The sequence below is a fragment of the Leptopilina boulardi genome, unplaced genomic scaffold, assembly GCF_019393585.1.
Source record: "Leptopilina boulardi isolate dan_hultmark-lab unplaced genomic scaffold, ZJU_Lbou_2.1 LbouV2_165, whole genome shotgun sequence".
Lineage (NCBI taxonomy): Eukaryota > Metazoa > Arthropoda > Insecta > Hymenoptera > Figitidae > Leptopilina > Leptopilina boulardi.
In genome coordinates, this window is record NW_026137713.1 from 4926972 (window position 1) to 4943063 (window position 16092).

The 16092-nt window shown below is 25.6% G+C and overlaps 1 protein-coding gene across 1 annotated transcript; it reads left to right on the forward strand.

The window, feature by feature from the left end:
• Window positions 1-3930: 3930 nt before the first annotated feature.
• Window positions 3931-15431, forward strand: LOC127277134 (innexin inx1). The gene is made up of 4 exons (XM_051297993.1): window positions 3931-4975; window positions 9403-9510; window positions 10464-10619; window positions 11739-15431. Exons 1-4 carry the CDS (start codon window positions 4727-4729, stop codon window positions 12327-12329), a joined length of 1104 nt encoding a protein of 367 aa, XP_051153950.1. The 5' UTR covers window positions 3931-4726; the 3' UTR covers window positions 12330-15431.
• The last annotated feature ends 661 nt before the right edge of the window (window positions 15432-16092 follow it).

Here is a 16092-nt window from a genome sequence, read left to right on the forward strand (position 1 = left end):
AATGAATGAAATAAATAAAAATATAAAAAGTTCTCAAAATATTTATTATTTTTGTATTTTATAATAAAGAATATTTTTTATTCTCAATTAATTATTATACTAGAAGGCTACCTGATTATTCGAATTTTACTTTATATAATAAGATCAAAAAATAGAAACAGCAAGTGTTTTCTAATCTACAATAAACAAAAATTTTTAAATCAATAAGTATATATATTTTTTTCAAAATAAAATTCTAAATTTTAATTTCAGATATTAAAAAAAAAATTGCCGCCATAGCAACAAATGAAAAAAAAAATTATAAAAATATTCATGAGTCAGAAAAAAATATTGCAATTTGCTAATTCCAAGATTGTTGTGTAATCAAAATTATTTCACTAAATTCCCCAAAAGTCAATAAATTGATTTTTATTTCTACAAAGCGATTGATATACGAAAAAAAGTAAAGATAAAATTTCATTTAAATACGTAATATTTTTTTTTGCCTTTCTAAAAATAGAAACATATTATATTGAAAAGAAAAAGATTTATTCACTTCTACCAGCTGTGTGACATTTCGCGAGAATTGATAGCTCATTGACTTATGATCGTAAACAGGAAAAATCCATCGTGGAGAAAGTATGCGAAATTGAGTCACATCGAAATATCTCGCGATTTTTTTACGTTTTATTTTTCGTTTATCAATGTATAATAAAAGAAAGACAAAAACATAATGATTTAGTACTGTGAACGTAATTCGTTTTTTTTTTTTTTTTTTTAATCAAACTTTTTGATTGTGAGAGATTTTCTTGGGACATTCAACCAAACTTTTTAGTAATCTCAATCAAATTTGGTAGATTCAAATAAATTTTTTTGTTGTCTCAATCAAAATTTTGTAGATTTAATAAAAAAAAATTTGGTGTATATATAACCAAATATTTTTTTGCTTATCTCAACCGGTAGATTCAATCAAACTTTAAGTATTCTTTGCCAAATTTGGTAGAATTAATCAAATTTTTTTGATAGTCTCAACCAAATTTGGATAAACTAAACAGACTATTTGGTTGTCTTAACCTAATTAGACTAGGTAAACCAAATTTTTTGGTCGTCTCAAGCAACGTTTGGTAATTTTACCAAATTTCTAGTAGCCTCAGCCAAATTTGGTAGATTTAATCAAACTTTTTGATGGTATTAACCAAATTTGGTTAGATTAAGCACACTTTTTGGTTGTTTTTAACCAAATTAGACGAGATTAACCACATTTTTTAGTTGTTTCAAAAAAATTTCGTAGATTTAATCAAACTTTTAGTATCCTCTGCCAAATTTGGTAGTCTTTATCAAACTATTGGATAGTCTCAACCAAATTTAGATAGATTAAACCAACTTTTTGGTTGGCGTAACCTAATTAGACTAGATTAATCAATTTTTTTGATAGACTCAAATCAAAATTTTGTAATTTTACTAAACTTTTAATAGCTTTGGCCAAATTTGGTAGATTTTATCAAACTTTCTGATGGTCTTAACCAAATTTGGTTAGGTTAACCATATTTTTTGGTTATCTTAACCAAACTGGACTAGATTAATAAAATTTTTAGTATCCTCTGCCAAATTTGGTAGACTTAATCAAACTTTTTGATAGTTTTAACCAAATTTGGGTAGGTGAACCACACTTTTTGGATATCTTAACCAAATTGGAATAGATTAATCAAACTTTTAGTTGTTTAAACCAAATTTAGTAGATTTAATCAAATTTTTAGTATCCTCTGCCAAATTTGGTAGATTGAATCAAACTTTTAGATAGTCCAAACCAAATTTGGATAGATTGAACCCACTTTTTGGGTGGCGTAACCTAATTAAACTAGATTAATCAATTTTTTTGATAGTCTCAAATCAAAATTTGGTAATTTTCCAAATTTCTAGTAGCCTCAGCCAAATTTGGTAGATTTAATCAAACTTTTTGATGGTATTAACCAAATTTGGCTAGGTTAATCACACTTTTTGGATGTTTATAACCAAATTAGACGACATTAATCACATTTTTTAGTTGTTTCAACAAAATTTGGTAGATTCAATCAAACTTTTAGATAGTCCAAACCAAATTTGGATAGATTGAACCCACTTTTTGGGTGGCGTAACCTAATTAAACTAGATTAATCAATTTTTTTGATAGTCTCAAATCAAAATTTGGTAATTTTACCAAATTTCTAGTAGCCTCAGTCAAATTTGGTAGATTTAATCAAACTTTTTGATGGTATTAACCAAATTTGGTTAGGTTAATCACACTTTTTGGATGCTTATAACCAAATTAGACGACATTAATCACATTTTTTAGTTGTTTCAACAAAATTTGGTAGATTCAATCAAACTTTTAGTATCCTCTGCCAAATTTGGTAGATTAAACCAACTTTTTGGTTGGCGTAATCTAATTAGACTAGATTAATCAATTTTTTTGATAGTTTCAAATCAAAATTTGGTAATTTTACCAAATTTCTAGTAGCCTCAGCCAAATTTGGTAGATTTAATCAAACTTTTTGATGGTATTAACCAAATTTGGTTACGTTAATCACACTTTTTGGTTGTTTATAACCAAATTAGACGACATTAATCACATTTTTTAGTTGTTTCAACAAAATTTGGTATATTCAATCAAACTTTTAGTATCCTCTGCCAAATTTGGTAGACTTCATCAAACTATTGGATAGTCTCAACCAAATTTGGATAGATTAAACCCACTTTTTAGTTGGCGTAACCTAATTGGACTAGATTAATCAAATTTTTTGATAGTCTCATACTAAAATTTCATAATTTTACTTAACTTTTAGTACCTTTAGCCAAATTTGGTGGATTTAATAAAACTTTCTTATGGTCTTAACCAAATTTGGTTAGGTTAACCACATTTTTTGGTTATCTTTAACCAAATTGGACTATATTAATAAAATTTTTTAGTTGTTTGAACCAAATTTAGTAGATTTAATCAAATTTTTAGTATCGTCTGCCAAATTTGATAGACTTAATCAAACTTTTTGATAGTTTTAACTAAATTTGGTTAGGTTAATCACACTTTTTGGTTATCTTAACCAAATTGGACAAGATTAATCAAACTTTGAGTTGTTTGAACCAAATTTAGTAATTTTAATCAAACTTTTTGATAGTCTCAACTAAATTTGAATAACACTTTTTGGTTGTCATAACCAAATTGTACTAGATTAAACAAACTTTCTACTTGTCTCAAAACAAAATTTGGTAAATTCTATCAAACTTCTTTTTTGCTTTTTTTCTTCTAAATTGACTAAAATACAATTTTTCCTTTTTTACTGAATGATAATAATAAATTTACAATTTCAATTTGCTTCTTTTTTGCTTTTTTTCTTCTAAATTGACTAAAATACAATTTTTCTTTTTTTACTGAATGATAATAATAAATTTACAATTTCAATTTGCGAAATACAGCGAAATAAAATTGCGTAATATTGCACAATTTCTCAACCCTTTGCCTCGCCTCTTTCACCCTCATCCACACCCCTTTTTTCTATCCCTATTTCTCCCCTTCACTTCACCATTTTCCCCAAACTTTTTGAAGAAACATTTTATTGAAAAAAAAAATTCTGTAAAACTCTCCATTATTTATTTTTTTTTTTTTGGTTTGCTTCCATTACAAAAACACAAATACAGAGGAATTCGATGTGGCCTTTTTTTTTCTTTCCTCGAGAAAGTACAAAGTAAAGTGAGCTGCAAGCAGGACGAGAATTAACGGTGGATAGACCATCGAGGAGAACAGAGACTGTAGCGTGGCAGGAGAGAGAGAGAGAGTGAGAGAGAGAGAGAGAGAGAAAGAGAGAGAGAGAGGCAAGGATCGTGCCCGTAGATTGTAGCACAAAAGTGGGGGATGTAGTCCCCTCTTTTCACCCCTCCATTCCTGCCCCCACAACAAACCCACTGCCACTTCTCGTCAGTTACCGTCCAAGAGACTCGTACGTAAGTACGTATACACGAATCGGTGATCAAAAAAAAAAAAAAAAACAAAAAAAAAAGTGAATAAAAATTAATTAATTTCACCAAAAAAAAAAATCAATTTTCCCCCTCAATAAAAATTTTTTATTTTTTTGCCAAAAAGAATTATTTAAATTTTTCCCCCGTTTGGCGCGCTTTCTTGGGGGGTTCACAAATGTGGGATTCACTATCCCCACTCTCACCCTTATAGCAATTCTAAAAGGTGTGAGGGGGAAAAAGAATTTTCCAAGTGTTGTGAAGGAAAAAAGAATTTAAAAGAAAGGACGGAAAAGGGCATTGAAGAGAGAGAGAGAGAGAAAGGAAAAAGGGGAAGAGAGAGAGAGAGAGAGAAAAGAAGGGAAAAAGGGGAGAAGGAGAGGGAGAGAGCGAGAGAGAAGACGCCGCGTGGACAGCTGTGTAGCCGGTTCTAAGTTGCCCATTCGTCGCTACGTTTTCGTGACAGATGAGATAGCACCGGAGTTTTCGAGTTTTCGAACTCGGCGTTCGAATGCCGATTATTTATTATTATTAGAGAAAAAAGTGCAAAAAATTGATTAATTAATAAAAAAAAATTGATAAAAAAAAAATCTCCCCTCCCCTTTCAAAAAAAGAGAAAAAAGCGCGAAAATTCACTACTGATGAATTTAAAAAGTGGGAGGATATTAAAGTGAAATTTTTTATTTTATTTCTGTAAACAGAATTTTTTTTTTTTTCTTTTTTTTTGTTAACGTGATAGAAGAATAAAAAAACAGTAATCATGTTTAAATTGCTGGGCGATTTAAGGACCTACTTCAAATATCATGAGATTTCAACGGATTCAATGGTGTTTCGACTCCATAATCATTTTACGGCAGCATTACTTTTTATGTGTTCGATGATTATTTCCGCTAATCAATATGTAGGGAGTCCAATTTCGTGTATTGTTGAGGGACTACCAAAGTATCCAATCAACACATACTGTTGGATTATGTCAACGTTTACGATGCCGGATGCCTTTAATCGGCAGGTGAGTCTTGACCTCGAGATGATAATAATAATGATGATGATAATGATTATTGACCCTCTAACAAAGTCACCATTTTTATTAAATTTTCATTTGGTAATATTTAAGTTCAAAAAAAAAAATTATTTTTTCTTTTTTGTATTATGAGAACCACTGTAGTGACAAAAAAAAATTTTTTTATTTCATTCAAATAATCGATTACTTGAATTAAATAAATATTTACTTGAATGAAATAATTTTTGAATTTAATTGAATTAAATAAACTGTATTTGAATCAATGATTTCTGTATTTGAAATAAATAAAATTTAATTTACACCAAAATTATTTGGTTCAAGTAAATATGTATTTATTTCGTTCAAGTATATATTTATTTCGTTCAAGTAAATATTTATTTCGTTCAAGTAAATATTTATTTCGTTCAAGTAAATATTTATTTGGTTCAAGTAAATATTTATTTCGTTCAAGTAAATATTTATTTGGTTCAAGTAAATATTTATTTCGTTCAAGTAAATATTTATTTGATATTAGTAAAGTAACAGATTATTTGTATCAAATATTTTTTTCAGTGTGGTTTTTTTTCCAGATTTTTTAAAAAATAATTTTATGGAATTATAGTTATTAAAAAAAAAATAGAAAGTTTTGTGAATGAATTTTTTTTATGGATTGCAGTTTTTTTTTTTTGTTGAGTTTTACTATTTTAATTTACTAGTTGAATTTTAATATATAGTTTGAATTTTAATTTTCATTTAATTCAAAATTTTCGAATTAAATTATTATAAGAAAAAAATTACATTTAATTATCAATTTTTGATTTATCTAATTTATGTTAATTTAATTTATCTAATTTATGTGAATTTAATATTTGGAATATTTTGTAATGACTCACGCAGTTATAATCGATATTCAAAAAAATTTTTTTTTGTCGTCATTTAAAAATGATAACTGTTAAAATAATTAGAAAAGAATTTTTTTAATCATTCAATTTGATAACAATTTTTGAAAATATTTATAATTTAAGAATAATGACAATAGAAAACAAAAACAATAACAATAATAACAACAATAATTACAATGATAATAACAATAATACTAATAATAATAATAATAGTAATAATAATAATAATAATAATAATAATAATAATAATAATAATAATAATAATAATAATAATAATAATAATAATAAAAGCGATTATTTAGAAAAATAATAAATAAGTAATAAAAAAATAATTAATTTAAATGTTTCGATTTTTAAAAAATTTTTGTCTAGGATAATAAAAAACTTTGCTGACCCAAAAAGAATTTTTTCTTCCCCCTCTTCTCTTATTTTAAATTGTTTTAACAAGTTCCATAGGTCATTTTTTTTGTTCTTACATCAGAATCGCGTCCTAAATTAATTTTATCTTTCGCATATGTTAATAAGCTTATATATAGTGCACTGACCTTACGCAATACACCAATGAAGCAGAACTTTTTCTTTTTTTGCTCTCAGGTTACATTAAAAAAAAAAAATGTTGACAAAAATACAAAAAGGTCACCTATATCAAATTATAAAAAAATAAAGAGCAATTTTTCATTTCGCAGATGAATTTTAATATTTTTGATTTTTTGCTTTCTTTTTTAATTTTTTTTTTTATAAAATTGAGATTATTATTAAATTTATTTATTTTTATTTATTTTTATTTACTTTTATTTACTTTATAATTGAGATTATTAAATTAAAAAATAAAACTGTAATAGAAATCTTTTTAAATAAGAGGATAAATAAATAAATATTGTCTTATGAGATAATAGTAAAAAAATATTAAAGTTAGTATAAAAGATAAATACAAAGCACTATACACTGCGGCTTCCCAGGCATCGAAATTTCCAGAGAAACGAACGTGTGCGTGAAGAACGAAGAAAGATAAAATGGAGGCATTTCACTTAAGATGAGCTCAAGTCTTAAATAACAGTTGTAAAGAAATCTTTGTTCGGAACGAAAAAAAAAATACATTTAACAAAAAGATTATATAAAGACCATAATGGAATTTATTCTGTAAACTTGAAAGTGACGGTTATTATTTTTTTTTTTTTTAATAGAATATTTCCGATTTAAATTTTTACACTTTCTTTTTTGTTTATTGTAAAAGTATAATTTTTTTTATTATTCTCTATGAGAATCAGTAAAATACTGATGTAGTTTTGATATTACTTCACTAAATATCAGAAATTGGTATCAGTAGTTGGTAAAACAGATTTGACACTGTTTTACCGAATTGATGATAAAACAGATTTCAATTATTTAGTACGTAAAAAAATTTCAATGAAAATTTTACTTCAAAATTGCTAGAAATAGTAAAATCTTCTTGAATTCTATTATATTTGGTAAATATTACCAAACTCTCATAGTAAAAAATAGTTCTTCTTAAATTTGAATCAGTGAGATTTTATTGATGATATAGCTGAAATTTAGCATTCTGAAATAATTTCAGTAAAATTTACACTAACATTCAGATATATTTAATTAAAAATTAGTAGTATTCTTTACTGATTCAATAAAATCTATTTTACCGATTGATGATAGTACAGATTTTACTGAATCAGTAAAGAATTCTACTAATTTTCAGTTAAATGTGATTGAATTTTATTGGAAATCTTACTGAAATGATTTCAATTGCTTTTCAGATATTTAATCAATAAAATATAACAAATTCATATATAGAAAGAATTTATTTTTTTTTTTTGTAGAAAATGAGTTCGGTAAAAATTAGCAAATAGTATAAGATTCAAGGAGATTTTATTGTTTACAGCAACAATGAACTAAAATTTGTTTCACACTAAATAATTCAAATCTGTTTTATCAGCAGTTTGGTAAAACAGATTTAACATTCAAATCTGTTTTATCATCAGTTTGGTAAAACAGATTTAACATTCAAATCTGTTTTATCATCAGTTTGGTAAAACAGATTTAACATTCAAATCTGTTTTATCATCAGTTGGGTAAAACAGATTTAACATTCAAATCTTTTTTACCAACTGCTGATAATGCAGAGTTATTAAGTAATTTAGTTCCTAAATTCCAATTTTATTCAGTGATATCTCAGATTCAAAATTAGATTTTATTTTCTATTTTAATAAATATTGTTCTCATTTTTAGTTACAAATAAATATATTCAGTATAAGAGAAGATTAAATATGAAAATTTCTCTTCCTCATCCAAGTGACATAATTGACTTTCGTATACGTTTAAAAAAAAAATTTACAGAATGGTAGTAAATAGTTCGTTATTCTTTGCAGGTAAAATTGCGTCACATTGAAAAAGGTTTAAAATCTCTAGTCACGGACTGGTTTTGATGAATAATCAAAAGAAGCAATACTTTCGGTACAATATGTGTATATTACATTCGGTTTGGAATTTTATATAGAAAAAAAAAAGAAAAACTGGTTTTCAATTAGAAACAGATCAAAATTGATTTTATCAAAATTATTTTTATAAATAAAATATATTATCTTTTTCCTATTCTAAAAAGAAATTTACATTTTTCGGATTCCCCTTAAAAATTTGGGGTATTATTATTATTATTTTTATTAATGTTATTATTATTATCTTTCGTAAATATTAAAATAAAAAAATAATAATTAAAAAAAAAAACCTTAAGATTTGGTTACACTTTGATAATATGGAACCTGAGATTATTTATTAAGAGTATTTTTCCCATCAGGTGTATACTAACGGAAATTCACGTTGGAATTAAAGAGAAAAAAAAAGAATTATAATAGAGGTGGATGCGAGAGCAAGTATAAAAAACCGGAAACAACTCTCCCTTTTTTGAAAACAAAGAACCATTTCGACGAATCAAGTTCATTTATTATATTTCTTTTTTTATTTTGGATTTCTTTTTATTTTTTTTTTAATAGAAAAAAGGACTTGTTTTTTCAAATAATGATTAGAGAAAATGTTTATCCCTATAGCAATATTAGAAATAGATAATCAAAATTAATTAATACTTTAGAAAAAACCAATGATTTTTTCCTTTTTTTTTTTTTGAAAATATTGATGAAACACTTTTTACATGTGAAATGTTAATTTCCGTTTTATTATAACAAATCTAATCAGCAAACATACCAGCATGCGAGAATTCATTTTAGATAATTTGTGACGTAAACGGTTTTTTTTTGTCATTTTAACGTCCGAACAATTTTTGCAAAATATTAAATATTTTTTAGTTCTTCAAAAATTCAATTTTTTTTTCATTTATCACAAAAGGAAAATTGAATTTATAATTTAAAAAAAAGAGAGAAAAAATACCATGAATCAAATTGTTATTATTATTATTATTATAAGTTTTTATTCCAATTGTAATAAATTATTACTATTATTATTTTCATTATTATTATTATTATTTCTTTTTTTTTATATTGTATACTAATTTTGACAATTTTTCGACAGGTTGGTGTGGATGTTGCACATCCGGGTGTTTCCAATGATTTTGGAAATGTTAATGCCAGAAAATATTACACGTACTATCAATGGGTCTGTTTTGCACTATTTTTCCAGGTAATGTGAATTATTTATTTTTCATTAATAAAAAAAATATTTTATTTATTTATTAATATTTTATTTTATTTTATTTATTTATTAATATTTTATTTTATTTTATTTATTAATAATAAAAAAAAATTCTACTTATAATCATATATAGTGAGTATAAACGCACGTGTATTATGTATATTATTTCACATTGACAGTATAAAATATTATTCTTTTGCGAACTCATCAGGAAGATGCTATTCTATGCTTTAATATTAAAAATAAAAATAAAAATTAAATATATCTCTTGATATCTGCTTATGGTAACATATAGCTATCTGTTACACAGGCTCGTGTGAGGCCTTTCTTTTCTTTTATTTCATTTCTTTATGTGATATACATATATATATATATATATATACTACATCGTTTGAAAATATAATTTATTATTTCATTTCAAATTAAAGCCGCGCGCAGACAAAATACAAAGTATAATTAATCACGTTCAATTTGATTTAGAGAGAATTTGATCCTTCCTCGAATTTGATTTAAATTTACATTTATCAATTTACTACATTTGAAACTTTAATTCATTTCTTTCAATTGGACGAGAATTAAAAAAAAATGTTTTTTTCTTATAATTAATTTTATTGTAAAAAATTATTTAAAATTTTCTTTTTATTTAAAACTTTGCTAATAAAAAAAAAAAATGTTTGCCACAAAATAAAATTTTATATTTTTTTTCTGAGTTTAGAAAAAAATTTGAAATAAAAATAAAAATATTATTTTATGTAAAAATACCAAAACTATTAATACTAATCTACAAAGGACTGAGTTAAATTCTAATTGATAATTTATTGACAAAGATAATTGATTTTCAGAAGTTTAAAAAAAAGTCAAATTAGAATTTAATGTTTAAATGAAAATTAAGTGAAAAAAAAAAATTCTATATATAATAGAAATTTCTTTTTTTTTTATAGGCAATATTGTGTTATCTGCCCCACTACATATGGAAAATATGGGAAGGCAATTTGATACGATCTTTGGTAATGGGTTTAAATCATGGCCTTGAAGAGGAAGAAACAATAACCAAAAAAAAGGATAATTTGATGAATTATTTGATGACACACATAAAAGTATGATTCTTTTAATTATTTTTACTATTTTATGGTTATTATTATTATTATTATTATTATCAGTAGTTGGTAAAACAGATTTGAAAGTTAAATCTGTTTTACCAACTGCTGATAAAATAGACTTGAATTATTTAATTAAAAAATTTCAATGAAAATTTTACATCAATGAAAAAATAATAAAATGGTTTTTTTTCTGAAATTTCAATCAGTAAAATTTTAAAGTCAAATATGTTTTATCATTAGTCGGTAAAACAGATTTTACAGTCAAATCTTTTTTACCAACTGCTGATAAAACACATTTGACAGTCATGTCTTTTTTACTAACTGCTGATAAAACATATTTAATTTAGTAAACTTTGTTTGAATTTTGTATTTGTTTATATATATATTTTTTTTTACAAAATTTTCATTAAACCATTAATTTAAATAGATATTACGTTAAATGAAAATCCAATTCTGGATTTTTGGTTATATAAAAATTATGTAATATAGAAAATCGGTTTATTGAAAATTAATTAAAATAAAGTCAAAATAAAGTAATTCGAATAAATATAAATTGCTAAAAGAAAATTTTCTATCTAATGAAATTTAATTAAATAAAAATACAAATAATTTTGTTTTAACGATTTTTGTTCTGCAATATTTGAAATTTGGCAACTTCATTAAAATTTCCATTAAAATTCAATTCAGTAATTGAAATTAAGTAGAATATCTTTACCGATTGAAACAGAAAAGTCTGTTTTATCGACTACTGATAAATCTGTTTTACCGATTAATGATAATGTAGAGTTGATTATTTAAAATTAGTAATTTCAACTGATTTTTAGTAAAATTCGACTGAACTATTAAATTTTACTGAAGTAAAACTAAATTTAAACTATTTTGATAAATAGCGAGTAAAATTGAGTAAAATGTCGAGAGTAGTGTAAATTAATGTTTTCTAATGAATTGAAAGAAAAGTTACAAAATCTAAAAGCAATGAAAAAAAAAAAAAATAAGAGAAATGGGAGAAGTTAAAGAACGGTCCATCCTAAGGAAAGGACGGATGTGGTTTAGGATGAGCAATTCAAGTTGATTGAATTCAATTCCCTCTAATTCGTTGATTTGTTCTTTCCACAGTGTCACAACTCGTACGTCTATCGTTACTTTAGCTGCGAAGTCTTGTGCCTGATAAACATTGTAACACAACTTTATTTGATGAATCTATTCTTTGACGGTGAATTTCTCAGCTATGGATTAAGAGTACTACAAATATCTGATATACCACAGGAGAATCGTGTTGATCCAATGGTTTATGTATTTCCACGTGTTACAAAATGTATCTTTCATAAATATGGAGCATCAGGATCAATACAAAAACACGATTCACTTTGTGTTTTACCATTAAATGTTGTTAATGAAAAAACATATATTTTCATTTGGTTTTGGTATTTAATTCTATTGGGATTACTCACTGGCCTATTAACATATCGAGCTGCAATTATATTTGCACCATCAATAAGACCAAGAATTCTTCAATTATCATCGAGATTATTGCCAATTGAAACATGTCAAAGTATCAATAAAAAAATAGCATTAGGTGACTGGTGGATACTCTATAATTTATCGTCAAATATTGATTCGTTAATTTATCGTGATCTTATGCAGGAATTGACGAAAAAAATGGGTGATACAAATCTTGCGCCAAGTGAATCATTAAAACAAGCCTGATAATATATTTTTTATTTTTTCGAATATCCCACGTGAAAAATGGTTCCACTTTGAAAAAAATCTTAAAAATTCCTTGTTGGAAATTTCGATAAATTTTTTTTTTCATATAAATATTTTTCAACATAAACTGAATTAAAATTGTTTGCATTGACATTACACTTGAGAAAACTTTATTAAAGTCATTTTATTTGTATTATTTATGAAAGTAATCTTTTAGGTTAGGAACTTGTTTAATTGATAGACATGATAACCTAACCTAACTATTTCTAACCTAAAAGTTTTTTATTTTTTACTTTCATTAATAGTTTAAATACAAATTGTAATTAATTATTATAAATAATTAATTAGCAAATTATTTAACAATAATTTTAATTCAGGTATGTATAGAAAACATGAGTTTTTCATTCTAGGTTATATGGAAAAAAAAATTGATTGAAATTTCCAACATGAATTTTTCCAAGAGTTTCCAGTGGTCAACTTCCTTTAAACTTTTTGTAAACAAAAAATATGCCTACATCGCAGGGTTTCTTGGCCAATATTTTAATATTATCGTTGTTAAGGAATAAAACGGTTATGGTAATGGTTGTCATGGAAACGGTTGCTATGGAAACAGTTACTATAGAAACGGTTGCTATGGAAACGGTGACTATGGTAACCGTTGTTATGGAAACGGTTGCTATGGTAACCGTTGCTATGGAAACGGTTGCTATGGAAACAGTTACTATAGAAACGGTTGCTATGGAAACGGTGACTATGGTAACCGTTGTTATGGAAACGGTTGCTATGGTAACCGTTGCTATGGAAACGGTTGCTATGGAAACAGTTACTATAGAAACGGTTGCTATGGAAACTGTTGTCATGGAAACGGTGACTATGGTAACCGTTGCTATGGAAACTGTTGCTATGGAAACTGTTAGTTACTATGGCAACAGTTACTATGGAAACGGTTGCTATGGAAACTGTTGTCATGGAAACGGTGACTATGGTAACCGTTGCTATGGAAACTGTTGCTATGGAAACTGTTGCTATGGAAACTGTTAGTTACTATGGCAACAGTTACTATGGAAGCGGTTGCTATGGAAACTGTTGCTATGGAAACTGTTAGTTACTATGGCAACAGTTACTATGGAAACGGTTGCTATGGAAACTGTTAGTTACTATGGCAACAGTTACTATGGAAACGGTTGCTATGGAAACTGTTAGTTACTATGGAAACGGTTGCTATGGAAACTGTTGTCATGGAAACGGTGACTATGGTAACCGTTGCTATTGAAACAGTAATCATGGAAACGGTTGCTATGGTAATTGTTACCATGACAACAATAGCCTGGGACACGAAACCCTAAAAACGCTAGGAAGATATTTTTTTTCATTTTTTCTCTCGATCGTTCCAAGATTATTTTTTTTTTTTTTGGATTCTAATTTTTTTCGACACAAAAAATATTGAGATTGTACTCCTTCCTTTTTACAAAAAAAAAAAAAAAAAAAGAATGTTAACATTCCTTAAAAAAGCTGACGGCATCAATACTCGAAAATAGGATTAAAAAAAAGGGAAAGGATAGCCGTCCAATGTAGATTAGATTCGTGACTTAGAGTATAAAATTTTTTTTTACCATTTTCTAATGTTTCTTAATTTTTTTTGTGCTATCTCCGATTTTTTTTTGTAATTTCTGTTCTAATTGCAAAAAAATACAGAAATTACAAATATCGAATATTAATAAAAATGTACTAAACAAAAAAAAGAGAGAGAAAAAAAATGGTACTTTTTTGTACCTATTTTTACATATTTGTTAAACATTAGAAAATTTAAATATTTACAAAAAAAAAAAACGGTCACTTTATATATATAGAATTTATATAAGATCAATTATAGGCAAACGATGCCTCGTATAGCGAATATATATATTTTTATATAATATATAGATATGTATATGTGAAAAAAGAAGAGCGAGCGTTTAATAAAAAAGGAAAAATCTTTTTTTTTTCCATATAGAATTCATTTCAAGGAAGGTCGAGACTGCTCAAAAGATAAATGACTACGTGTTAATATTTGTGATTGTTATAAACAAAACAAAAATCTGCCACACATTTTTTTTTTAAGCAAAACTTTTTGCAAAGACTGATGAGATTGTTAAATGTTCCTTTTTTTGGATTTTCGATTCAAAAAAAAAAAAAAAATTGTTCTTTTTCGAAGCTCAAAACTGATTGTAACGCCGAGCGTGCCTTTCTGAGATTCGAATGCTTTGTGCAATTATTATTTTTTTAAACAATGAAGCCGAAGATTTCAATTTTTTTAAAAAAAAATTTGCGAAATTAAAAAAAGCTTTTTCTCCATTACTCAGGAAAAAAAATTTGTTTCAAACAAATTTTTGAATCAACCAAATGAATGTTAACTTTTGTTTCAATAAATCAAAAGTTTATTTGTCTCAATCAAATTTTTTTATCATTCGAATAATGTATCGAAACGTTTATTTTAGAGCAAATAAATATTTATTTTAATCAAAGAATTTTGAGAAATTGAACAAAATTCTCCTTTTTTTGGGGGGGAAATTTTGATTTGAAATCTTTTACTTCATTTTTCAAGATCTTCATAGAGAAATAGAGGCTCGCGCGTATTCGCTCTTTGTGAGAAGAAGAAAAAAAAATGTTTCATCATTCGACAATTTAAGAGATTTATAGGAAAATACCTATGATTCTTTTTTTTTTAAATAGAGTTGTGCATATCTGAGATAGAGAAGTATTTTTTAAACTAGATTTTAGTAGCGACAGAATTGATGAGGGGGAAGATAATAATTATATATATACAGGGTGATCAAAATGTAGCGGAACCGGAAAAAAAATCTAAACCAAATTTTTTGATTTTTAAACAAAAATTCGATTTCGAAAAAAAATTTTTTGCAGGCTCTGATATATTTTGATAACCCTGTCTATATATACAAAAAAAATATATATATATTTAAAACGGTGTTTTGAGAAAATGCCGTTTACTTTCTGTGACTACGTAGATGAATAAGAGATTTTTTTTTCCATCGAATAAAAAATAAGTTCAGTTATGTACCAAATATCTTTGTAGGAGAATTAAATGATGAATTGTGCAGCTGATTTTTTGTGTTATTTTTATGTATTTTTAAAAAAAAATTTGTATTTTTAATTTTTGTTTCATTTATTTTTATATATTTTTTCTTTTTTTTTTCTTTTTATGGTTTTATATATTTTTTTAATACATTTTTCTATTTTCGTTTTCTTTTTGTACTAAATTTTTTTTGAAAGAGTTGAAAAATTGTGATTGATGGCAAAAAATTCTCTTCTTATCTGACAGAAACTGGTTTTAAAATCAGAAAACCTTCAATTTTTGTTATACACACGATTTTAAAGAACTGCATATATCGGCAGGAGTTTGAAGGGAAAGGAAAAAAAAAAGAAGTGATTCGTGGAAATATTATTGGAATGCGCTCAAGGCAAAACTTTAATAACGAAAGGTAGTTTCAGATATATAGTCGCGTGCTCTGCAATATAGATTTGCTTCTTTTTAAAGGAAAAAAAAAAAAAAAAAAATTACCCCGATTTTTTTTTCTAAATTAGAAGAGACATTGCCAAAAAAAATTTCTCTCTAGAAATAATTTTAAAAGTCATGAGAATTTTTTTTTCTAAAAAATTTATAATAATCTCAAATATAAAAAGAAATAGGCTTGTCCCGTCTCTAAATAAATAATAAAAGAAAATATTAAAAAAAAGAAGAAAAAATTAAATAAAAAAAAAAATA

Bases quoted from the DNA above. Each gene is read 5' to 3' on its own strand.
- LOC127277134 (XM_051297993.1), top strand. From the start codon at position 4,727: ATGTTTAAATTGCTGGGCGATTTAAGGACCTACTTCAAATATCATGAG. The intron at 4,976-9,402 runs GTGAGTCTTGAC...ATTTTTCGACAG, and splicing joins CGGATGCCTTTAATCGGCAG to GTTGGTGTGGATGTTGCACA. The intron at 10,620-11,738 runs GTATGATTCTTT...TTCTTTCCACAG, and splicing joins ATTTGATGACACACATAAAA to TGTCACAACTCGTACGTCTA.